At 38.6% G+C, this 26,496-nt stretch overlaps 1 protein-coding gene across 5 annotated transcripts in view; it reads right to left on the bottom strand.

Annotated features, from left to right (window-relative positions):
- Positions 1 to 281: 281 nt before the first annotated feature.
- Positions 282 to 26,496, bottom strand: part of LOC100740647 (dipeptidyl aminopeptidase-like protein 6) — a 116,418-nt gene continuing 90,203 nt past the window's right edge. For 2 of the 5 annotated variants that reach the window (XM_033319268.1, XM_033319266.1), the window contains exons 4-14: positions 9,325 to 9,431; positions 7,807 to 8,005; positions 4,965 to 5,039; positions 4,604 to 4,656; positions 3,955 to 4,515; positions 3,125 to 3,448; positions 2,874 to 3,047; positions 2,183 to 2,405; positions 1,643 to 2,087; positions 1,150 to 1,355; positions 903 to 1,004 (exon numbers count right to left, since the gene is read on the bottom strand). In XM_033319268.1, coding sequence (XP_033175159.1) covers positions 903 to 1,004; positions 1,150 to 1,355; positions 1,643 to 2,087; positions 2,183 to 2,405; positions 2,874 to 3,047; positions 3,125 to 3,448; positions 3,955 to 4,515; positions 4,604 to 4,656; positions 4,965 to 5,039; positions 7,807 to 8,005; positions 9,325 to 9,431 — 2,469 coding nt within the window. Of the gene's footprint in view, positions 1,005 to 1,149; positions 1,356 to 1,642; positions 2,088 to 2,182; positions 2,406 to 2,873; positions 3,048 to 3,124; positions 3,449 to 3,954; positions 4,516 to 4,603; positions 4,657 to 4,964; positions 5,040 to 7,806; positions 8,006 to 9,324; positions 9,434 to 21,756; positions 21,985 to 22,878; positions 23,462 to 26,496 lie in introns of those variants that run through there. The other 3 variants (XM_012382097.3, XM_012382098.3, XM_033319267.1) reach the window with 3 other exon arrangements.

The raw sequence follows: 26,496 nt of genomic DNA, 5'->3' as shown, positions 1-26,496 counted from the left end.
GGGGGGGGGGGAGCTTGCAAGCTTCTTTGATAAGCTCGAAAGCGGAACAATATATATAAACGGCATGAATGTCTCGAGCGGTGACGAGTGTGTATGGTGGAAGATCGATATAAAAAACATGAAACGCGAGCTTGTAAGCTCGCGCTAAGCTCGATACGCTCGATCGTCGTTCGCTGAGTATCCTCCGTGTGTCATCGATCGTCATTCGATCTCGAAAGTTTCGCTGTATAAAAAATGGAAAGAGCTTGCAAGCTTGCGAGAAGCACGACACCATTTGCCGATTCTCTTGAATTTTTGTGTAATTTCTTTCGTGGATCGTAAGAGATAGATCTTAAGATGAGAAAACGCGTGAATCTCGAGCTTGCAGAATCTGAAAGTGCCCAAGCGCCAGTGAACTGTGTCATAGTTCTCTGGATGGCTGGGGTAGATTCTAAACTAGAAATTTATTCGGGGTGCGCGTCCAAAGAGCAAAGTGAAAGTTGTTCGTAGCAAAGAGGAATCCGCAGGCTGATGCAGGCGACTGATACATAACGTTATTTAATGGTATTACTTATACAAACACTAAGTTTACCTCATCCCTCTCATCATCGCTTGTCTTCTACGCGTAATCATTCTCTGCGTCACAAGCATCCTTGACTTCGATACAGACTAGCATTAATTTTAGTCGTTTCGTTATTTTTTCTTCTATACGATTCTTTGCTATTTTTGTTTCGTTCGCGTTTTCGTTGGTCTGATACGTAACGATCAGGACCAGTGTATTCCGTGACGTCCGATATATCTATTTACTCGAAGCTAGTCTAGTCCTGAACGACGGCAGCCTTCTTGACGAGCATCCAGATCAATCTGGGATGTATCAGAAGTAGGCGAGCTAGAGACAACGAGGGAGCGTTCGGCTTGAGGCACTAGGACGCGTCCAGGGCGAGGCACTCTGCGAGGAAGTCCTCCATGGAACGATAAGCGTGTTCCAACACACCTGATAAGGCGTGGTCTTCGTCCGCGTAACTCTGTTAAATTTAAAAAAGCGTTGTTTAAGATATAATTCAAATACACCGTATGAGATTCGAATGTTTTAAATAAGTAAGATATCTGTGAAGACTTTGTTAATTCAGTCAATTGTAATCAAAGGAAAGCTTTGAATAAATCACATACCTGGTACCTGAAGATGATACCCGCTTCGGACAGAGCCTTAGCGAAGGCGACACCGTGCGTATAAGGCGCTGTGAGGTCGGCTAGACCGTGAAGAAGGTAGAGGCTATGACTGGGCACCAACCTTGCACGCTGGGTCAGGTCAGCCTCTACGTAACCTTTATAATTCTCTGCTGGGGCACCAAGGATTCGCTCCGTAAACGCGGAATCTATTCGAAAAGAACAGAGCTCTAATCTAGTAAACTTTATACAATAAAAATGGTAGAGAAAACTCGTATTCCCTTCAATTTGTTCTAGGGAATACAGAGCTCTAATTTAGTAAACTCTATACAATAAAAAATGGTAGAGAAAACTCGTATTCCCTTCAATTTGTTCTAGGGAATACAGAGCTCTAATCTAGTAAACTCTATACAATAAAAAATGGTAGAAAAAACTCGTATTCCCTTCAGTTTGTTCTAGGGAATATTCTAGATTTATACAAAATGCAGTAACTCACTGTAATAGAGCCAATCCGCAATAGGATTCACAGCAACGCCACACTTGAACACGTTCTCCTGGCTACCCAACACCATGGCAGTCACGTAGCCGCCGTATCCCCAACCCCACACTCCCACCCTCGTGACGTCTAGGTACTTCAGAGTCTTTAGCAAGTGCCTCAGTACGGTCAACTGATCTTGAACCTCGACGCCACCGATTCGCCTGAACAGATCTCGTTTTCCTTGACCTCTAGCGCCACGAACATCCAACCTGACATAAACTACATCATTGTGGCTAGACATGTAGGTCCCCCAGTCGATCTTGAATCGATCAGTCACTGCTTCGCTTCCTGGACGACCGTTCACTTCAACCAAGACAGGAAATGCCGCGTCTCTGAGCTCCTCTCGCCACGAAGGCGGTAATAATAGCTGCACTTGTGCCTTCCAGCCTTGAGGTAGGGGTACCTGAAGAGTCAGTTTAGTTATTAGTAGAAATGTGTGAAATAGATCTTTCAGTAGATCAATTTCAGTAGATCTTTTCATTTGTACGAAGCATTTACCTCGAAGCTTCTTCGAGTTGGTAACGCCAGCTGAGAAAGTTTATCTCCCCGTTGGATTCGCGTGTCATATAACACGCGAATCATTTTGTGAGAGGTCATCAAGTGGACACCGGCTAGTGGAAGGCCTGGACCTTCGCAGTAGAGAACATAGTAACCCTGAGTTTCGTCTCCGTTTGGTGGACTTACGGATGCACCAAAATGCGTGCAGTTGGTGTAGTAGAACCTATAAAGCCCATTTATTGAATATCTTATTAGAGAATTGACGCGATCGAAATTTTAATAGCTAATAAATTCATAGGAGTTAACGTAGTTGTGCGTAATTTTAAAGCCTGTAGCTCGTTTCCACCGATATAGTTCTACGTTCTTTTAAAGTAGGTTGTATTTGCATAGCGAGATACCGTTGGCCTAGTTCTACATCATTTTGTATTTAAAGCAAATTAGGTGCACCCTACAGTTAGGCTTTGACATTTGATTCTTCCAGTCTGGATTTAACTTAGAACACGAAAAATGTAGTAGATAGATACGTGACATTTTTCCTTTAATCTTTTTGCTAGAAATTCTATTAAAATATGAAATATCCTTTTGTTCATTAAAACGTGATCGTGATTTAGACATAAAATTTCGAGGACTCCAGTAAAGTAAAGTCAACTATAACAAAAACTATTTACGTTCTAAATACGTAAGAACCCACCTACTGCTCCATAGAACTTCGCCAAGATCACACGTGACGCAGAGCGGTTCCAGACGTCGAGGATCATCAGCAGTAGGATCACGAACGACATAAAGATGTCTCTGACCTGGCCTTCTTTCCCTAGTGCCCAAATAGTACACCAAATGGGCTTTCGTGTCCCACGCTAAGATTTCACTTACCTTAAATATCCAGAAAAATATGTACAACGCTGATTCTCAATACGATATATTATAATTAATTTATTAATTTACCTCACCTCGTAACGACCGTGAGATAGGACCGCTATCCTTTGCTGTGTTAAGGTTACGTGCTTGATGTGGGTGAAGTGCTCTTTATCGCCTTCCTGAACAGCAGCTAGTAGCAAGAAGCTGTCACCATCAGGGGCGAATAGGGGATGAGGTTGTGCGTCTAACCATTGTCCTTCTGGCGCTCTCTCGGAGTGAGTCTCCTCACATTCCCACATTGGTGCTCGACAAGCGGATACCAACGAGAGATTCTGCGATCTGCTCATCCAGACGACCGCTACTTGGCTGGAGTCGTCGCCCACCCAACCCGCAGATATCAGATAATATTCTCTGTAAAAAAAAAATAAACTCTTTCTTCACCGATTCATTTCCACATTTTATTTAGTTCGAAATAGGATAAGGAAGACTTATGAACAGGACGAGACAAATTTTAAGCAAGTACCAATTTTTCAATTATATGAAGGTAGTTCTATCTTGTTTAAAAATAACGCTCCTTCCATTGACTTATGTAAAATTTGGTGCATTTGTTATCCAATCAGATCTGTCAATCTAGTATCATAGTATTTTGTAAAACTAGATAAAACATAATTCTCCTCAAACATAATCCTCGCCAAACATATAATATACAGAATGTAATAGAATAAATCCAGTGTCAAGAACGCCACGAATTTCCTGAATGACCCAATATTATTAGTTAAATTAAAAATATCTTTAACGATTTCTGGTGTCTTTTCCAATGAATTTTTAGAAATGTTAGTAGCAGAGAGTGTGTTAATTATTTCAGACTTGTTTACACATACGAAATTATCCTTGAAAGCTTTCCTTCAACTACTTACTGCCCGTCCAAAGCAGGTGGCGGCTTCAGCCTTATCCTGAAGAGGGTCGTCGAGTTCGCTGTTCCATTTCCATTGTAGGAGTTGGTCAGGTTGCTCAATTCCATGAGCCACAGATCGACCTCTGGATTGAACGAGCCGGGAGTAGGATATCTAATTGACCTCGATGGTGGGAATGAGCCTCTCCTAGGCGTGGACAAGGGACTGGAACTGGGCCCATCCTGACCCGGTTGGCTACTGAACCAAGGGAATTCCAGGGCAGTGACCTTGGTGTCATTGAAGCTAGCAAAGAGAAGGTGCGTGCCATCGGGACTAGGCCAGGTTGCTTCTGGCCGCGGCATCACTTCCTCCTGATACAACCAGTCTGGCACGCCATTATAAATTACTCCAGGGACACCTGTATCGGTTATCCGCACGTCTTCCGCCGCGGAGGGTGCTATCCTCACGTAAATATCATTCTCAGAGATCATCAGGAGGCCAGACGTGTTACCCAACCAAGTTGCGTGTTGTAATCGCGTTTGCTGCATTCTCCCCGACATGTGTAGACGAAGAGGCGTGTGATGGCTGAAAACAGCAAACAGTGCGTGAGGATGTACGAGTAAATATAGCTTTGATGGAATAGAAAGGTTTTATTGATGGACAGTTTACTTACTCGTTCGTGACGTCGTAGACTGTATAGTATGCGGTGAAGGTATTTCTGTACACCTGCAATAGTGGAATCGTTTGGTTATTTAGTACTTTCGGAGAATTTAAAGATTTCCGAGGTTTTTACGTTATCGTGATTTTATAAATTATGAATTATAATTCATTTATATATTGATATAAATTTACGAATTGGATTATGAACATAATTTTTCAATTCTTTTTTACATTTGAAAACACTATTCTAGGATAGTTAAACAGTAATTAGTAGTAAGTTATATTTCAAATAATTTGGTTTAATGCAACAACAGTGGGCTCTCTAACGAGACGAAATGCCTGCGAAGTTGTTCCTCGTATTTTACATTACTCACCGGCTTGACATTGTGTTTGAACAACACAAAACGCAGATCGCCGCTGCACTGGTAGCCTTGAACGTTCAGCTGTCTCTGGAAATAAAGCCGGCCAAGATTTACGGGCTTATGCATTTTCCATTTTCTGTGTTAGCGCGAATTTTACGACCATTAACTGTCCTCGTAAAACCAAACGATTCTCGAACTTTCAAGAACAATCCCTCGAAACATAGATCCACGTGCAATGGCCGTTTTAAATCAAAAGCAGTACGACGCTGTATTTACGCGATGTTTCCCGCATAAAATTATTCCTCACATCCTCATCACGCTTTTTAATTATAATAGTCCGCTATCAGTAACGTTATGAATCTTATTGCATCGTTTAATAGATAACGGCTTCCATTGTGCGCTCGTGAATTGCTGTGCAATTGGATTATGCACTAGACCAGAGTTCGATATCTATTTCTGACCAGAAGATGAAAGGCACGAGTTATGTGGCGATTGAAGTGTGTTTTTCTGGCCACCAAATAAATGTAATGTATTCGTTCACTGACTGGCTATAAAAATAAAGGAACAAGAACGTTGGACTTGTTTCTCCTCAGCCAAGCAAAATCATTTAGAAGTATTACCATCTTCTATAGCTACACATTCGCTGGTTTAAGAAGCATTTATTCCGGAGAGATTACACGAGTACCTTTACGTGAGCAAAACAACCTAATGCAATCAAACGATCATACATTTATCAAGTACAATCTTCTATCCAATTTCATTAACATGAACAGCAAGAGTTCTCCATCAGCAAGCAAGAAGAGCCTCGCCTATAGTCGAGCATTTAATCCCCTGACGTTTGGGTTCTTTGGAATCAGCAAAAGCAATGATAGCGATCGTCACCGCTCGCGTTCATTAACGGCGATCTTACAACTCAACCACTAGAAAACATTATTACCCTCAATCGTATTTCATATTCCTCGTCGTCAGATGAGAAGGTTCCTTCGTTAACGGCTAGTAAATTGACATTCTCGCTTCTCAAATCTCCTTCTCCGCTCTTATACGAAATTTCCGAGGTATAATAACCAAACTTCGTCAGTATATTGTGCGAATAAAATTGTATTAAAAAATTCTAATGAAAATATGAAATGCAAAAAGACCAATACTCACTGACTCAAGTGACCTACATCTGTCGGACATATTTTAATGAATCATTTGAGATTAATTAAAGTTTAGCTATTAAATCCTGTCTGTGTCTGTCAAGTCCCATCTATTAGATCATAACCATCAAGAACATGATTGTTCTTGCAACGAATATTCCACAATTTCTTCACTTCCTTCCTCTTTTTACTTAGCTCATTATTATTCTTCTTCTTCTCCCTTCGTTTTAGTTCTCGATCATCTCTCGCTCACCCCACGGGTATGCAGAATCGTTTCGTCGAGTGAAAATGCAATACCACTGAAATGAGCGAGGAAGAGAACGACTCCCTTTTCCCCCGAATAAACCGGCGAATGCCTCAAGTTTCGCCGTATATACGGGCTACTCTCTGTGTTTTATGACGCGCCGCGGGCTAAACTCTGTCCGATAGATAAGACGATGGACGTTTGATATTCGACGGTTAAGACCGTTTATTGCTACCCCTTTTCTCGTTCTATGTACATCATACAGACAAATTTTAATAATTACATATATAGAATATAGCATACCCAACAGATTTCCATTATTTTGAAATACGTATATATATATTACATACAAATACAAATTAAAAAATATATATATATTTCAAAAATGTCACAAATGAAAATTATTTAGTCATATGTTTAAATGTTAAAACCGTCGAAGAGGCATTTCCAAGAACTGAGAATACGAAATTATAAAATTAATATTGTGTGGTCATCGCAGTGTGTTCCGAAGATCAACGTTCAGACGATAAGAACAAAGTTAATTGAAAGAATTACTTAACTCGACAACATACCTTAGCGTCATTAAATTCTGTTCTACGTTTGAGCAGAAATTTTTCGTTTCACATCACCTAAGTTGTTAATTTGCATTGTTCATTCAGCGTTTAGACGAGAACTCAGATGAGATCGTTCCGCGGTCGAAGTTTTTCCTCTCGAAGGAGGTCTTTACATTTAATTGCTATTAACCTCAGGCTGCATTCCGCCAGGTTGGTTTCCACGTGTTTAATTAATTTCGTTCATGCGCTGAAATTTATAATCCTCTTTGGGAGATTGTTCAAGAAATAAGAACGCTGATACCTCCTCGCAGCGCGGATTTCAAACTCGAAGGACTTGAAAAATATTCTGCAATTTTGAACCGCGAGATTGCATTAGACTTAATTGAAGTTAACCAAGGAGCGTCCCCTGTTGAAATTCTTGCCCGACGTTCGCTGAACGAGGTCATTGCACTTGGACGATCGGTCTACAGAGATTAATTAAGCTAGAGCAAATTTTAATTGTCGCGGCTGCTTCTGCACCGATTTTACTCGAATCGAGGACCAACCGTTGAAGGACGGTTTCCACTCGTGTGTTTCACGGCCCCGTGTTCGTTCTGCTCAAATTTCTATCAACGTTCTCGGATTGTACAACAAGCACAGCCAGGCTTCATAAAGATGCATAGAAAGATTAAAATACAATGCGACTCTTGCGTTAAACTATGCAGATTCACACCGAACAATCCTCTGCTGTTCTCCTACTTCGTGAAACGAATATTGAAGAGCTTATAACAAAAATGATTCTTGCCAAATGATATAAATGAAGTCGAAGAGATCGTATGGTTCAAAGTAGAGCGGAAATTAAGAACGATAAAATTGCGTTCGAGGTCTTCTTCTTTTGAGAAAGAAACTTTCGTTAACACGCTTTACGTGATACGTACGAGCGTGTGATTAGAGACCAGAAGGGACACGGAATTGTTGCTGGTGTCCAGGAGAGTGAGGGAACCGTCGTCAGCCTGATAGACAAACTTGTCGTGGGCAACCCAAGTCGGTGTTAACCTATGCGGCGTTAGATCATCACGAAGGCACTCGTCTAACGTGAGCCGTCTGCCGCTCCAGTACAACAGCTCGTCGACGTACCTGAAAGTTCATGTCTAATTTGATAATAGCTCTTCCGGAATATCAGTTCGTTAAACACCTAATTCAGTTTACCAATTACCTTGCAATTAGTATCGAGTTAGATTGCAAATATTTTCGATTAATTTTAGAATTATTAATCTTTTCATAAAGTTAGTTAATATTTAAATTGCAACGAGCTTAAGTTCATATATAATTTGATAATAGTTTGCCTAGAACATAGTTGAATTTTCGATGCTTGTCAATAATTCTCTTAATATCGGAAAAGATGTTTAATATTTTAAAAGATGCATGTTTCCATCTATTCTCCGGCTTTAGAGTTATCGATTTTTTCATCACGTTCGTTAATGATTTAAATCACAAAGCTTTTAAGGCTAAACTTCCGTGTTTACGACGTTTAAGGGTTGCGAAAAAGTATAGAGAGGGTAATATTATAGAAAGCGAAGGGATGCTCTCATTCCGAGTTGGCTTTAAGAGCGATAAAATGGAGATTTTCTGGCGGGACGAGGCTGGTTATCCGAGAGAATTTCTCGCAAAAAGTGAACTCGAAGGTAAAGAGTGAAAGTCAACTCGCGAGCTTTTTGAGCGAACTCTGTATCTGATCCTGTTTCGGGATGTAACTCGATCTTGATTAGTTCCTTCTTACAGAAGAGAACACAAAACCTTGTTACGAAATAAATCATAAGATTCAGCTGAAATTTCTCCGTATTAACAACAAAATAATAGCTTCTTCTATACACATGGAAAATTATTTATCAACATTATAAAATAGTGATTCTAAATACTTTAAATTGATGAGATCTTTATTACGATATTGAACATACGAGTTCTTCACAGTCAAAAATCCTAAACGAATTAATGAAAATTTTAGTAATTTCCTAATGATGTGTCGAGTTTATTCTGTTTCTCTGTAAGTATTCCGATACTTATAAATCATTCAAGTGCAACATTGTAAACCTATAAAAGTTCGATATAAACCTACAAGTAGTTAATTTTAACTCATATTGAGCCTGGTAGTCCCAACGGTAAAAAACGTGGAAAAATACTATCGTTTACAAAAAGCTGCATAAAATTCCTCCGTAGAATTTCCACGTGGATAAATCGGGTTTCCGGGACGACTACGGGTCGTGGCTCGTTAATATAAAGGGATCAAGAGATTTCGCCCGATACGAGGGAGCAGCTCCGCTTAATTTTGCGAATCTACACCGGGTAAGGCATTTCCGACTGTGTAATTGCATCCTCGGCTAGCGGAAACTATCGAGAAGACCGTGGACCTCTATCGAGTAGAAAAGAGAAACGAAAGAAATCGTTGGAATACTTACCCGAGAAGGTAAATGGCCGTGACGATCCCGGCGATAACGAAGCCGATGACCAACAACGAGAAGATTATGCTCCGCCAATTGTGGCCGCCCTCCGCGTACGTTAGATCCTGTGAACAGACCAAAGATCTTTGTCGTCAGCGATCGATCGATCCACCAAATGAGGAATCTACCAAATGCACAAGCTTGCATGCAACCCGCGAAACCTTCGGGGAAGAACAAACGTTCACGATCGACAGTCAACACGGCTCATGCTGGTAATTGGTTTGTTAGTTGATTGGATCTGGTTTCAGTTGGGCATTCTCAGGTTTGTTCGAAGCCAGAGATTCCTGCGGTGACTTTTCTTCGGTGGTTACAAGACAGGTGGCCCTGTTGGGTTCGTGTGATTGAGATCTAGTGCGAGTGAGTCTGGGCTCGTGCATAGAATTCTCGACAATTAGGGGAACAGTCTTTGGTGACAATTTTAATATTGGTGTTTCGCGTTTCGTTCAGTTTAGTTGAGTTACTTGAACTGAAGTTCGTGTTTGTTGAGGTTATTCGATGTGTAAACAGAGAAAACTCGTGGATAAATTGTAAGGCAGAAAGTATATTTAAATAGAAGTGTAATTATAAGTAAGAATACAATTTGAGCTGGTCCAGATCCGCACGCTAGCTGTATTACCAATAACTGAAAACCAACGTCGCCTGTCTACTGTTTATGGTCTGACTTCGTCGCAGTCTTTTGTCTACACGCTGTCGATGGCTTCAGTGCTTGAGAAAACTAAACAGACCACATGTAGAGTTTTCTTAGAAGTGGCGACCACTTCAACAGTGTTTAATTGAAGCGAGTTCGTTTAAATTCGAGTCAAGTCAAATCTAATGGAATACAGTGTATACCTAAAATGGCGTTGAGGAAGAACAGATCCTGAGATTGGAAATGACAGATTACGTTACCTAATGACTGTTGCTCTTCTCAAGACAATATTCGTTTCGAGAGTATTTCAATTGAAAAAATCTTTAGAGTCTCAAAGAAGAAATCCCAATGTTCTCAAGAATTACTAAATATATTATTATTAGAGTCGTTGGTAAGATTTCGAACTTGTTGTCCGGGACCGGTTTATGAAGTTCAAGATATACATCTTTTCATAAAACGTGAACAATACAGCTGTCCATAAATGTTTAAATATCCTTCCTTCTATTACTTAGAAAGTAAAACGATACCATAAGGATCAAGGACGATCGAGCTTACTTTCTTTGGTACAATCGCGACGGTGGTACTCGTATAAAGAATATCGAAGGATTTCGTGCAGGATACGCGTTATGGTTCGTGACATGCATATTGTATTTGGGTTATGCTCGCAATGTAGGTGGCTGCCTCTGTTCGCAGGGCTAAGCCAGATAACACGTTCCTACCGTGTAATACATAGCGGCGCGACTGGATTTTCGGGACCTGTTTGAATGACCACGCGACCTGCGCTACGCACACGCGTGTTTGCAAAATCCGGCCTCCGCCGGGGGTTATCGATTCGCCACGTAAACGTCCCTAATCCGACCGCTGTTTGTCCAACAGCTTCTATCGTGAACGATCACCGTGTTATTTGTCTCCCTTTACTTGATTGCGAGAAGCACATCGACTTGTATAGTAATGACGTATTAACCTGTTAATAGGGCGAGATGATATACCTCTCTTAGATATGCAGTGTCGTATAAATAGTAAATTATCTCATCATAAATTCATCGATTCGGCTTATATCATTCATTGAAACCTTTAATTTCGGAAAGAAATAAAATTGCAATTCTTTTAGACAGATACAATGTCACATCTGAATCCGATAAATTCCCTCAGAACGATCAAATTAAAGGAGCTGAACCAGTCGCAGCTCGAAGCTCTCTCTGGTTCGGAACCCGATCATTAAATTTGTAACAGCTTTTAAACGGTCCTTCGTGCCTGTTTGTACAACGTACGTTTTAGTTATACGATTATAGGAAGAACAACGGTTGGAAAAGAGATTTTTTCTCCTTTTTCTCTCGTTAAACTCGCAGCTGAAAATTTATAGCATGTTTAAAATATAATAAAAATGTAGTCTTCCTCTATCTCTTTTATCGCTTGATAAATTAAGATAGTTCCATTCTCATTGACGAAACATCGATATTAGCATTGGAACACGATAATCGGTTTCGAACGACTTGTTTATCACAGTGGTTGATCATCGATCTCCGTCATCTTCTTTTTAATTCCTACCACAGTTTCTTCTCTATTTACTTCACGTTGTTTTGTCCACTGTTCCTTCTGTTTCTCATTTCAACTCCTCGTACGTTTCTCCAGTTTATCTTCCTTTAAGTCTCAACTCAAATTTTTCTCCATTTAGTTTTTATTCTTTTTTCTTCAGGAAATCGTTAACACTAGATTTTCATGAAAACCATCAGAAATATACATCGATAAATCGCGTATTGAATTATAGTACATTATCGTTCAGTTTTTAATTAAATAACAAAAATGTATTATTTGTTGATTCTACAAGAAGACTAAGTATTATTTTTAGTCATTAGTTTCTCATTAATTTATATTTTTACTAATATTCATTTACAGTTGCTAGAAACCAGCTAAAGTGTCCAGATATTTATGTGCGGTAGCATACGTGTTTTCCAGTGTAGCAATTGATCCTCGAGTTCTGTCCTCTGCATCCTTTTTTACCTTCTATAGTTTCTTCTCTATTTGCTACCTATCTTTTCTACTACTGATCCTCCTGTTTCTCATTTCGATTCCTCCTCCACTCCCTCTACCCTACAGCTTACGGTTCTTTAATGTCGCTTTAGCATCCGCGGGGAAGCTGATCGATTCGTCGCCTTTGAATTCCAAGCATGTAGCCGTGCACGTGCGTTGGAGCAGGATATAATGTTTTCGATACTGCACATTTCGTATCGAGGGCGCATCATGATGAAACGTGACCGACCCGAACGTTTGTTTGTCGATGTGCTCGTCTCGATGTTTTCCTCCGGATTCTCCATTGTTCCTCGAATTATTCTCTCCCTATCTCTTCCACGCTATCGATCATCTATGCGAAAGTATCGCGACGAAATCGTCGACATTGATATTCAGTGTGTTTCGGGCAACACATGGCGAACATTTGGCGTGCAAGTGTCATATTCTAGGTCATTCTCTAGGTGATTTTCTACGTTGCTCTCTTATATTCGGAATTTATTAGAGTATCCGTGTTTACGATTTGAAATTTGTTCGATTATTCAACAAGAGTGCGAAAAGGGGATGTTCGAGGATATAATAGCACCTCTAGATGGTTACGAGAATTCAGGTTTCGATACTATCGAACCAAGAACGAATTTTATTCGCGATTTCGGTATATGTAATTCGAGAACCAGCTCTGTTCGCAGTTATGACGAGGAAGATTGAATATGAGCATCGGTTCCTCGCCAATGCTCCACTTTTTAGTGAAAGAGCAATGTCACGAGTGTCCATTTGCTACTGCGTTTCAAGCATTATGGATACTCGTAAATTTTGCAACATGAAAAGTATTCAAATACATACTCATACATGTATACATACATAAAAAATATTCAATATACACACATATGCGCATTAGGGTAGAGTAAGAAAAATGGTGATAAGAACACATCTTGCTTCTACTTTTGCAGATTAAACATGCGAAAGTTATGTAGTTTCTATCGAAGAATTGAAGTGCCATCATTTTATGGAAATTCACTTCAAGAAAATTCACCTTTCCTTGTATCGTGGTATTATCGTATGTTTGTTACACACGTAGTATCATTTGTCCTAGTATCGATATTTCCTTTAACTTCCTTATATTGTTCTTTTCTGTTGGAATTTCCCCTATTCTTGTTTTGTTGGAACTTCCTATTCCTATGCGCTCCTATAATATCATTATTATTGTTGGCATTCCATTTTTAGATGCCCTTGTGCACTGCTTTCCTTTTATTGCTCAAATATTTGCTTAGTGCCCTCGTGCTTCTTTTATTACTGCAACTCCTTGTTTTGATTCCTTATACTGCTTGCTTCTTTAGTGCTGAAATTTCGTTGCTCTAAAATGTCTTTTTTCGTGTTTCTGATTTGCGTCTATTATTGCCGGAACACTTTCTTCGTATTTGTATTTATAGATAGGTAGTGTTCCTTTACCGTTATCTTTTTTTATTGCTAAAATTCTATTATTTTTATACCCTCGCGTAATTTTTTATTGCTAGACTTAATCTTCCTTTTAGTGTTCTTATATTATTTTTGCTTTCTTTTCGCCGTAGAATTTTTCTCAGAATTTCGCTCAAAATTCTCAGAATTTCTACCAGTGTTAAAAAGCGGATTTCTGGAGATTTTTCAAGCTCCAAGTTTCATTACGATAAAGCGTGCCAGATTAAAAATATGATTGACGTAATATTAAGAAATAAACTACATTCATTAATAATTTGGTACGACACTGGCGTTTATACCATTGCAGCATCCTGACAAATGAATTGATGTCAATCTAATTTTAGTTCGAATCTTATGAAGTATGCTTTAACTCAAGCTCAGCTAGCGTTCAAAAAGATAAAATATTGCATGCACAGTCATATGTCATTGCATCAATCAATGCCGTTATCCGATGCTTGAATTTATGATCTCGTTATATCAGGATAACTGCGGTACTTGCACGTTATTAGTTTCTAACAAAATTTCCATTCATGCTGGAAAAATCCACTGCTATCCTCGTACAGAGTAAACTTAGCGACAATCGATGTATCTTTCTTTGTCACTTCGTGTGTTATTTAATGTACAAATTATGTATTAAAATAAAATTATTATACACTATCAACTGTTTATCGAAATGAATAACCGAGCGATATAATATCAAATCTCAAGGATCCAGTAAAGAAAATATTAGAATGCTTCGTCGTGGATGCATTTTAGGGAAGAATATTCGCGCGAGCAAGCGACACCATGCGCGGAAACGTGCTCAGAACTTGCCGGTAAACACGTCCCGCACGACGACGCTTTTCAGAATAGTAAAATAGCAGTGTTACAACACTGCCACGATGGTATTAGCATGATACGGGGCGCGGCGAATACGAAAGACGCGCGTAGGGCGCGCGCGAGGAAAATATAATATTCCCTGTACCACGGTAGTACGTTCGCGGTAAGAAAATATCCGCCAGAGTTGCTATGCCACTCTTCTCACAGAGTTTCTTCTCGCATCTTCTACAGATCCTTATGCTTCGAGAGATAATAAATGTATTTTCAGCGACATAGCTATCTCGAACGATCCGCTTGTGAAGTGCCACCGATAATGTGCTAATTCCATGTTTGATCGCGATTTTTCCAATGGATATCGATGGCAATATTGATGCACAATTTTTAGAAATATATATATATATATATATATATATATATATATATATATATATAAGTGGCATTTAGATTTTAGAAACAACAAGATTGCTGATGTATTTTTTTTTTTTTTTTTTACAAATGCGATTATCGTTGCCAAGTTCATTTGATTACTTTTCACTTGATCGCGGTTTCAATACAAAAAATTATTGAGTTTGTTAATTTAATCATTTGCATTCGAAGCTTGCTGTGTCTTATATTTGGAATCTAGTTTTAGGTTGTGCCTTCTCTGAAATTTAATTCAGTCGCCTGTCGCAGCTATTCTGTGTATTTTATTTCCTATTTTACGGAAAACGGTACAAAATCTACTGCATTTGGGATAAAGTGGCAACATAGGGTTCGGAGAATTCCTCTCAATAGATTGAACTACAGGGTATTCTATTTTATCTTCAATATAGAAATATAAATTTTGAGAGGTCTTCTACATTTATAATGCCTTGAAGTCCAAGAATTGTACTTTTAAATCCTACGATATAAAAAAATGATAAAAATAAAAGTTTCTTCAAAAATATGTAAAACATTCAAAATAAAGAATCTATAGTAGTGCTGAGTTATTAAGTACTACGAATTATAATTCAGAAAGAATCGTTGATTTCGTGCTTTTATAATAAAAGATGTTGAAAATGATACTTGAAAGATAAGAAAAAAGCATTCATGGAAAGAGTGGGTATAAACAGACTGGAATGAGAAACCATAAACCTTCCTTCGCGAATAAATTTGAATCCGAATAGGGCATTATCCTTCTTCAAGAATAAGGATAAGCACGTTATCCCGTCTTCATAGATAAAAGATAGAACTGATTTAAGAATAATTCATACTTTATCAGTTCTGTTATTCAGATAGCATTCTCGTTTGAACGCTGTCCACTCTTGAAGATTCGGGGACGTTGAAACGTGCTGGCTTCGCCGAGACTATACATGGTCCTCGAGGAATTCAAGTGAATCTCCTTTCCTTGAAAATCAATCTTACACAATCGAGTCAAATTTCTTTCATCCTCGATCGTGATACCTCTTCAAATTCTCAATCACTTGGTTCAAAAATATTTCTCGTAAGAGATGAACGACAACACACGATCTTTGACTGTTTGGAATTACGTTAGTCAATAAAACAAATTCATACGCAATTACGTATAATTTACTTAATTTTGATTATCATTATTCAAAAATAATGGTAAATATTTATGGATAAACACGTATAAGAAGGCTAATGCTGAAATGTCTAACAGTTTCTCAGCAAAAAGATCAGACGTGAGTGTAAAAAATAATAATTAAACATGAGCATACCCCCTTAAACTGTTAATTCCTGGCTACGTGCACGTATTCACGTATCACGTTTTTCTTCTCGTCGTGCATCGATTCTCGATACACGTCGAGAAATGGCGCACGGTCTTCCAAGGGATTTAACGTTTTCTATATGAAATGCCGACTCCCTGGAGCGACTTCTGCTTTTATATTCCAGCAGCAATGCGACCCTTTACTATGCGGGGACGACTGGAAATTGGAACCTTCGCGAAGAAATGTCTGCCACAGAGGGTTGCGTCTGGATTATGCTATTGCGTTGTTTTGCGAATGCAACGACGGAAAGTGAACACAATTCTCGCGTCGATTGACGTATCGCCGGATTGGAATTAATCGACCATAGAGATAATAGTCGCGGTCGAACGTTTCGAAGCATAGCCTCGAGCCTCGTTGGTGAAGAATTGTTCTGTTCTGTTGCCGAATAATTGCTCTGCAATTACAGTCCTCGTCATGGTTTCTTCGATAATGAATGCCTGGTCTCCCGTTCGGTTTGTTATCTTTAGCAAACGAGGAAACAACGAAATGCATCGCTGTGATTTTCACCGTTTCTAGCTGTTTTATGAGCCGTGGATTATTGATTCATTCTTCGAATGCTTCAAAAAATGGTTTCGTGAATGCGAAACTTTTCGTAAATATTGTATACATAATGAAACCTAAATCGAATTTCGTGGGTAAAATTGTAAATTTGTAAAATTGTTACGTTTCTCTACTTGTCCATCTATGGATTAGTTTATGATCAATATTGCTTCTGAATGAGTCAAAAAACTAAAGCCAAATAAAACTTAAGCTATCGCCGTTACTATTAACCGAAAGATACTAATTTTGATCTACTATAGATTTTCGTCAATCTATTCGCATCTTTTTTTTTGAGTCTCGAGAACTGTTCAACGTCGACCTTCGGGATTCTGGGAAACCGCGAAATGTGTGTACGATTTCGTAACGAATATCATTCTTCGACTCGCCTTTACGTCATCACGTGGTACTATGCTTCCATCAGATCTATCCCAGGAAATTTTGCCCTAGAAAACTAAAAGCAAACACTATTCAACTCAGTATGTAATCCAAATCTTTCTAACTTATTCCCAATTTTTAATTTTCTATCTGCTTTCCTCAAAATGTGGCCACCCAAAATTCAATTTCTATTCGTCGAAAATACCCACTGAGTTGAACGCTCTGTCGTCCATCAGCAAAGCTGGGAATTTTGTAAAATTCACCGTTGGAAAACTCGCGTTCACCTGCGCCAGCTTTCGTCTCTCCGGTGAATAATGTCAGACGCTAATGTCGCGCGGCGAGAAACGAGTAGAAGCGAACACTTGTAGTGAGTCGTCGTTACTCACGAGCTTTGCAACCGCGATATTTACATGTTTACAACGGTACCGCGTTCCCAATGGAAATAATGCGCGCATTTTCAATCTCCTTCAGGCGACGAAACTTTTCCGAGTCGAACCAACTTCGAGCTCTTTCGATATTTTCTGTGAAAGATTGGTCAAACGAAGAATTAATCATTTCCGATCCTATTGAGCTGATATATTTGTGTTATGTTTATTGTAATTCATCTTCATTGCACGATTGTTGGTAATATGATCTTGCATATATAACAAACAAAATTTTTACGATTAGTAGATATTAATCATTGTTTTATTAAGATTTATGAGATTTAAATATATGTCGGAGAAGAGTCAGGAACAGGGTTGTGGGCGTTTGATAGACCTCCCTTGGAGTTGGCCATCGTTGTGTGATAACGAAGATACGGCCTGATGCTACGAGTATGGACACTACCGATTCGACAATCAACAGCGGTGGTTGGGCACTTGCGATGTTAGTGACGTTGGTCTTAGGTTCGATGACGAATCCACGGTCAACGGGATGAAAGATATACTTGCTCTAACTCAAACTCACTGATCGTCAGGCGCTGCTCCCTTCGTCGGTGGGATCTCAAGAAAGAAAGAATTTTCGTCCCAATGATGCCACAGAGGAAAACTATGATGGGGTGTGTCTAAGGACACGAGATCATCGGATTCGTCGAGTATAGCCCTCGTTCCGAAAGTAAGGGAAATTGACGCCGCTGTCAATTGGTCAGTTTGGGACAAAGACTGTCTGTCCGTTTGGAAAATCTTAATTGGCGGAAAAACCCAGGTTTTATAGCAGGTCCTTGGGCTAACTGGACTTGTGCTGTGTACGTGCCTCAACATCAGGTATTCGTTGTCCGAAGGAATCGTTGGAATGTTTTACTGTCGAGTACCTCTATTGGTATTTCTTTTAATGAGGGTCATCCTATAACTCCACACCTTTGTTAGGCGAAGCGCCCGCCCCGTTGACCGTGGCTACGTTCGGCGACTGATGGTCGCCTTGAGCCCAAGTTTATTATCACAAATCGCAAACAACTACAATTGGGCAGAATGACGGCAAATTGTTTAATTACGACTGTAAACTTCAATTACAATTTTACGGATTTTCCCGAAGTTCCAGAGGGAAGGCTCCGGTGTCCTTTCATCTCCGACATATATAATTAATTTTGAAGATTAATAGTTTTAATTAACTTAAAATCTTAAAGTATTATGTCTGAGAAAAATATAAATTGTAAATTTATTTATGGAGATTAAAAATTCTTTTAATATTATTATTTTTAATATTAAATTTAATATAGTTTAAGTGAAAATTTTAAATTGTAAATTTAAGGATTAAATTAAAATTTATATTAAATTAAATGATATGAATATAAATGAATATAGAAAAATAATAACTAGTATATATAATTTTATTGATAAAATTTCTATTTTAATATTTCTTCATTGTATGATTGCTGGTAATATAATCTTGCATATGTAACAAACAAAATATAATTATGAAATTTGTCATTGCTACTTTCGATTTAGCGATATATAAATCTTAATTCGTTGTTTTAACTTCTTAATATTTGTGCTATGTATTTTAAGTCGTTATCAGGAGCACATAATTCTGGTCGATTAATTTCTTTTGACAATTTAAATCCATCATTGCATTTCATATCGATTTATACGATCAAAACGATAGAAGTGTTTTGATTGATGAGGCCAGATATATGAAGACAAAGGTATCAAGGATTCTGTGACGCTTGATTGAATTCAGGACTAAAATTCCTAATCGAACTAATTATTGCGCCAATCAAACCGGCTCCTTTTGGTGAATAGTAGCACTATCGATTCCCTTGTTGGTGGTTTACTATTTTTCTTTCTCTATTTTTAGCGAAGAGAATACTTGGATACCCTTTCCCTCGATAAAGATAAATGGGAGATCCTGGCTCCACCGAAGTATATGTAGCGAAGGAAATGCAATGGATTTTGCCTCCGTCGTAGGGTTATAATGTTCGTCTCTGTGTCAAGAGGTCGTGGTGATCGGTTGTTTGCACCAGGGATAGAGAAAGGTTCGTTGGGTATGGGGGTAAAGGTACGTTGTATGGTGGTTTGAGGTTCTGTTGTGCAATCTTCTTTGAAGCTTATATTGTATATTTTAGCGTAAGCAAATCTTGTACCGTTGCATTATTTTTGAAATATTCACTCGACTGAAATATTTGTTTTATGTAGGATATTCATTAAATTTCTAATTTTTCTTTACTTGACATAGTTAGCACATACGTTCCATTTTATAATTAGCAGAGCACTTGTTCAAAGATCTAACATACAACAATTGTAAAAACAATTGTGACGATTGTAAAAATGTAATTGTACGTTCATTGTCAGTTCGTTGCAAACGAAACGTCTCTACTAGAAACTAAGTTGTGCAAGAACGACAAAATAGGAGGAAGGTGGCGAGGAGATAAGTCAGTCCAATCTTTCTTTCTGTTGGATTTCATTGACGGCTAAATGAAAGGATGGGCGGAAAATTTCGCGAAGATAAACCTTACGTTTTATTGGCTAGACCGATATGATCGCGAGAATATCAGGTCACGGAGTATCCAACCACAGCTTTGTCGGATTCCAAAAGATTTCAAAAGATTCCAAAAGATTATGGGCGTACATAATCTCCTATAAAATGTTATGAAATTCTTTATCGATTCGAACATTCGTAACCACTCAAAAGTATATAGACACTTGTTCATTTTTAGCAATGCGTTATTTAATTACAACACTATAAGTAGAAAGATTGATATTTTATCAGTCTCGTCACAGAATATTATTTCACGAGATAGTTTATTTTTTTAAATAAATACGCTGTGAAGAAAACTGGCATTTTAAGCTTTATCATTTAATATAATCATGATAGCCGTGTCTCATTTCATGATATTTCAAAATATTTTATACAACGTATCCAATATATTCAGAAAAAGCTTCAAGTACTTTCACGAGCCACGTCCCGCTTCGAATTCACGGGAAATATGTTTCGTGTTCTAAGCATTCCTTGACTGGTAATCAATCGAAGACAGCTTGCTATTAAAAAGAAATCGTTGGGAGTTTCTTCTGTCTGGCCGATTCGGTCTCGCGAAGGACTGGCCATTGTAGTGGAAAAGTTGTTGCTACTAATTGAACAACGCTCGTTATCCTCGGACAAGAACTTCGAAGATTCAGTTGCTGCTGTTATAGTACATTCAAGAATGCTCGTGGAACACTTGAGAAAATACTGACCCATACTGATTCGGTAATAAAGTAAGCTTCACGGGCCAACATTTATAGATTTCTGTAGTTAAATTTGTACGTAGCGTTGACGAGCAGGCTGCTCGCTTAGCGACGACTTTATTTGAATGCTCCTATATTTTTACGACCGTTAAACCCAAGCATTTCAATTAAAAAGTTATTAGCCAGACTGTAAAGATGTTGCTTACGAAACTAATCGAAAGTATTGCCCAACTATCAGAGGCTACCCGGTTTTTCACATCTTTTACTGTAGAGCTTATTGAATTTTAAAATCGCTCTTCTATGAAAAATGAGAAATCTAACTTAGATTTTGTTCACCTACGACCTTCACATGAAATTCATTAGTGAGTTAATCATTTAATAAGATACTAGCTGAAATTTTGTTGCAGAAAATGGAATTCTCTAAATCACCACCAAACTTGTACCAGACATTGATGATCCATCACGAGACAAAGTAAGCAAATTATCTTCGATAACGAATAATTCGTAGCTGAAAGTCGAGCCGTCGGGACGCATTAGTGTGACGAACATTGTACAGTAATATCGTACGAGCGTGGGCGGTGTTAAAGAGATAAGGGTGCAGTTACTGCCAAAACACTCGTAAATCCGACAATTGAGCAATAGCAGAGAATCTTGGACGGTCAGCATTCCCAATTCTCGTACAACGAAATCAAATTCAGAATAGACACTTCCATACAAAATCTTATGAAACTTTGAGTTCACGTTAAAAGTCCTTTAGTGAAACTATTTTTCGAGTAAAACGTGAAAATTGTGATAGGTAAGTGGATACGGTGGTTCACGAACGTATTTAAATATTCAGCGTGGAAATTTTTTTCTGATATAGCAAATATCAGTCTGGTAAACAGACGTTTCATTACAGCGTAAATGAAATTTTTTAATGTTTCTTATAACACGTACAATATAGCGACGAAAGGTTTCTATAAGTATTGGTATACTTTCGTGGATTACTGTAATGTTAGAAGGCTGAATAAAAACATGGCGAATGTCGTAGGATAAAATAAAGTGTGATGAAACGAGAATAAGGTACTGCGCATTGTGAGATAATTATAACTACTAAAAATAAACATATATAAAGAAAATCGTGAAAATTCAAACATGAAAAGCGTAAAAGTGATTTAAGACGAAGTTGCTTGCTTATCTTCCGACAGATTGAGCGGCGTATTGGCCATCGTTGTTCCTCTAGTTCAGCACTAGCTTCCAGAAATAGCACGGATCAACGCAACGTTTCACCGATACTGACGATTTCGTGCACGTAATGCTTCATTCTTACACGACTAGGATATCATCGCTGATTAGTATTATATTCGCGAGTATCGAACGAGTATAATCCTTCGTCACCGAGCAACCAGCATCGACTGAGAAGAATCTTTCTGCCAGACTTTCTGGCTCATTGCCCTCCACACCTCAGTGTTCTCTTTGTCCCTCGCCGTACCTCTCTTAACGTGTTATAAATTATATACACACGCGGTAGCTCGTGTAGTGGAAATCGTTGACAGTAACGCGCCTCTTTGAGCTTGCTGATGAATCGCAGGGATCGTTGGCAGATCCGATCGATACACGAGTGGATACCCGGTCGATGAAACCGCCAGCAATATTAATGTCCCAGATGGTTACGTCACGGTTTCGCTTAATCAGCGGGATTTTGGACGAACGAGCAGTAAAATATAGGCTGATTCGATATTGGTATTATAGCTTTAAAATTGAAGTTCACCGGGTATACCAAAACCCAATCACCTTAATTATACTTTGATATTATAATATCGCAAATTTATGTATTATATTCAGAATAAATTATCTTTGTACGAAGACCACAAAAGGGAATAATAAGTCTTTGAATCTTTTTTCGTTTTTCATATAAGAGCAATTTTGAAATCCAATACCTATAACCAGTTACGTTTTACCAAGGCTGTCTTTTTGTTAAATTTTATAATAAACATCAACCATACGCCGTTAGTTTCTCGCAATATGAATTTGTAATTTATTACTGGAGGGCCTAAATTCTTTGGATTGGATTAGGTTTCGTGTCTCTTTTAGTATATAAATTTCTATGAATATGCAAATACTTTCGTTACAAATGTTGTATATGTCTAGTGTATATAAAAGGAAAATGAATTTATGGACCGGATAGCAGCTAAGAGCCCACTGATTTCTACAATTTAGTTGAGAAAATCTCTAACTCTGGAAATTTAAGCTACGTGCTCGGAGGATCGAGAAGGTTCAAGCGAAACGAATCCGTGAAAAATACGTGAGATTAGCTCACCAGCGTTCCATGTAGCCGTGCGCAAGCTTTCATCGTGGGACTCTCGCGACTTAGATCAGCACCGTTCAGGCCGAAAGACAATGTCTAACTGGCGTGCCTTTTCGCCGCTTGAAGAGAGACCCTTCTCCGGTCGCCCGTCTCTTTTCGCCCGAGCCAGAAAGCTCAAAGGGGTAACATATGCCGATTCTCCTCTCGCGCGGCTGACCCTTCAGGGGTCAGGAGAGCACTCGCCGAAAGGGGTCGATAATCGAACGGACGTGTCGTTTCATCTGTCGTCTCTGTTTCACTTAAAATCCAGGTGGAGAAGATTTGCCTCCTTCTTTTAATTTTATCGTTTCATTACTGTGTTCTTGTATCAGAGTATCGATCAGACACGAGAAAATAAAATGGTTCGTCGAATATTTATCTGGCTTCAAGCACGTTCCGTATCACGTGGATCACAGCTGATCCGTGCTGGATTTTCTATTTCAGAAAGATGAAATAAAAGGAAATTATAAAATCTATTGATTTGCATCAATATTCGAACACCACGGTTTTCGAGAAATTATCACTCTAGATATTTGTTCATAATAGCGCTATCGAATTAATTGTTTTTTAATATAGCACAACAGTTGTAGTTAACAGAAATATAAATATGATTTATTTAATGGATATGGTTTTTTGTATAACAAGTGATATGACTAAATAATATTAATATTAATGCGAGCCACTGTACATATTATATGTAGTTACAAAGTACATCGAATTATTTTATACATCAGGTATTTTTCCATAGAATAGTAATTTTTGAGATATCATAGCCATTATGAAGCATAATTTATCTAATTCGTATAGCAAACATAACCTATGATTCATATACCCTGGGCGACAAATCACACAAAATTGGCGCGACACGGAACGTACTATCAGTCCATTTCGTCGCCGTCCGATATAACTATCGAATAATTTAAACTTAGAAGGATTTCTAAATTGATCCATCTTCAGCCACCGTTTCGTGGCCCTATTTTCACCAGCTGATTAATACGTCCAGATTATCGCGAGGATGATGTCGCGAAGAAACGCGAAGAGGCGATATCGACCAAACAGAGGGCAGCACTGTTGCTCCCGTCTGTACCAAATGAACAGTCGTCATGAAAAAAAGTGTTTTCTTTTTCATTTTCCGTTGTCGACAATTCTCTAACAAAGATCTGAAGCTTATTCGAAGGATATGGATAAAAACTGAAATATTCCAAGTATTTGTGAAAGTTATTTGAAAGAATTCGTTATTAAAAAGATACATGACAAAAGATTTAATTCCAATTTGATTCGCTAATAAACTTTCGCTATGAATTTGCTGAACAATTTTATAATTTATTCATCTAAAATGTCATCATTCGTCAAAATCACATGGATGTTTCTTACAACAAGCTGGCATTTGTCAGGCACAGGTTAATTATTCTACGAGGCTTTTCAAAGTAGTTCCCACGGAGACTTCTTATCAGAGAGTTCTTTAGATAACACGCAACACGGACGATTAAAGGGTCAAGCGGAGCAATTGTTGCTTTCAGTATGCTCAGTTCCCCGAGGCTGTGTAATGGGCATAGTGAGCCGCACGCATACTGTTTCAAAGAGGCCTCGATCTCACCCGCATACTGAATGGCGATTTCAAGTTGATTCCGCGTTTCTCTATGCATGCTCGCTTTCTCGCCCTCCACAGCCACCATCGTGTTATTCGCTAGTTCCGCGGTGCCCCATCCTCTCAAACTACGAGTTCCCAGTTTCGTGTATAGCTCTTACAACCGTGAAACAGGTAGTTGGCCCGTGTCATTTTGTAGCCTAGCGGTGACCTGTGTGAAGGCGAGCATATTTCGAAGCTTGTCGCGTGAAAAGGTTTTTCGCCTGGATGCGAAATTCTTTTAAGAAGGGGTGGCCCGTATTTAGGAAAATTTGTAAAGAAATTATCAAGTAAATCGATATTTTTTAGTTGGGAGTATATACATTAATTTTTGTTTGGTAGTGTTAAAAGTATTTGGATGTTTTTATTATTAGAAAAATAATGAATCAACAATTATGCTAAATAATTATATGTATAGTAGTTATGTATAATAGAAATATGTAATTTGAGATACTTGGGCTTAATTAATTAGTAGGCACAATCACGTGAAAATACTTTTTGTAGCCAGCATATACATAATCGATGAGATTATAATTGCAATGTTGAACATATAATCTCTTTATGCCCTACGATCTTAAATAACATAGTAATCAAACGATTTTAAGAATTTTTTACTGATTATAAAAAATCACCTGATTTTTTTACGTCAATGTGTACAAGTTTCAACAAGTTGTTCCTTCGCCTATCATATTTTCTTTAAAAGAATAAGATATTGTCAGAAAAGTACTTTTGTTCAACAAAAAATTCGCGAGGAAAACGAATCGACTGGAGTCAGACGCCGCCACCCTTTCCACGTGTCTAAAAGCAAAGACAGCTTCAGGTGGAAGAAATATCGAGGTATATCGATATAATGCCTGGAAGGAGTCCACCGGGGGTGCAATTTAGCTATGCACCGAACTGCACAGAAGAGTCGACAGGAAAATCCTTTTGAGAGAGGAACTGAACCGTCGAGAAACACGCTCGCCCTCATAATTGGTCGTGGTTGTCAGCTGGAAGCTTTTCGAGTCCTTTTCGGTGCGATGCTGGCGATTCGCGCCCAACAACGACGCGTTTAACGATCGGCAGCGACGTTATCGCGACGATTCATTAACGAGCACGATGCAATCTCGCGAAACGGCGACCTTTGCCATCGGGTCTCACTTTTCCCTGCCGATCATCGCACCAAACTTCCTCCGAGGAGCCGCGTCATTTCATTTCACGACCACGTCTGTTTCCAGATAATGAGAATTTCTGAACTCGGAAGTGCAACCTCGACGATTGTGGTCTATTGGACCGGAATATGATGGAATATTTGATGGTAGAATGGAAATGATATCGAGAAATGTTCACTAGCGTGCACTAATAAACATTCATTTAACATTCAGAATTTATTAAAAAGGTTAGATGGACAAGACAATTGGTGACTTTGAAAAGAGTCGACCGCTCTTCTTATTGAAATGTGTTCTAAATCAAAAATCAATTGGAATCAAATAGAGAAACTTGGAAAATAATCGGTAATCTGAATAATTACTTGTATGAATAATTACCGAGTTTATTACGCCCCAAAAATATCTCGTATTACACGCTTCATCTCTCAAAACGCATAAGTTTTAGTACCTAACGGATTTTACACCCACATTATATCGTTTCTGCCTAATGTACTTGTTCGTAATATACACAAGAAACGAGAACCATGAAATTGCTATTTCACAGCGTCGAACGTTAACTCGCTTAACAAGCAACGGCGATAATAGGATGGCTGCGATAATCTCATATATTTCCCACGCAAATTTCTCCAACTCAAGTAGATGTATATATATAACGTGTTATATAAAACAATTCCGGATACCGGAAGGCGATAAAAATTATTTGACCGCTGAGTTCCTGCCAGTTATAGGGATAGTTGACGACACAGTCCTGCAACGTGGTCTTTCATGAATAAATCTGCATGCGTCTGAAAATTCGCTCGAGCCCGTTGCTCCCGT

Source organism: Bombus impatiens, unplaced genomic scaffold, assembly GCF_000188095.3.
Source record: "Bombus impatiens unplaced genomic scaffold, BIMP_2.2 scf_0142, whole genome shotgun sequence".
In the NCBI taxonomy this organism is placed as follows: domain Eukaryota; kingdom Metazoa; phylum Arthropoda; class Insecta; order Hymenoptera; family Apidae; genus Bombus; species Bombus impatiens.
Note: the sequence above shows the minus strand (reverse complement) of the source record. Positions and strands in the feature narration are given on the sequence as shown.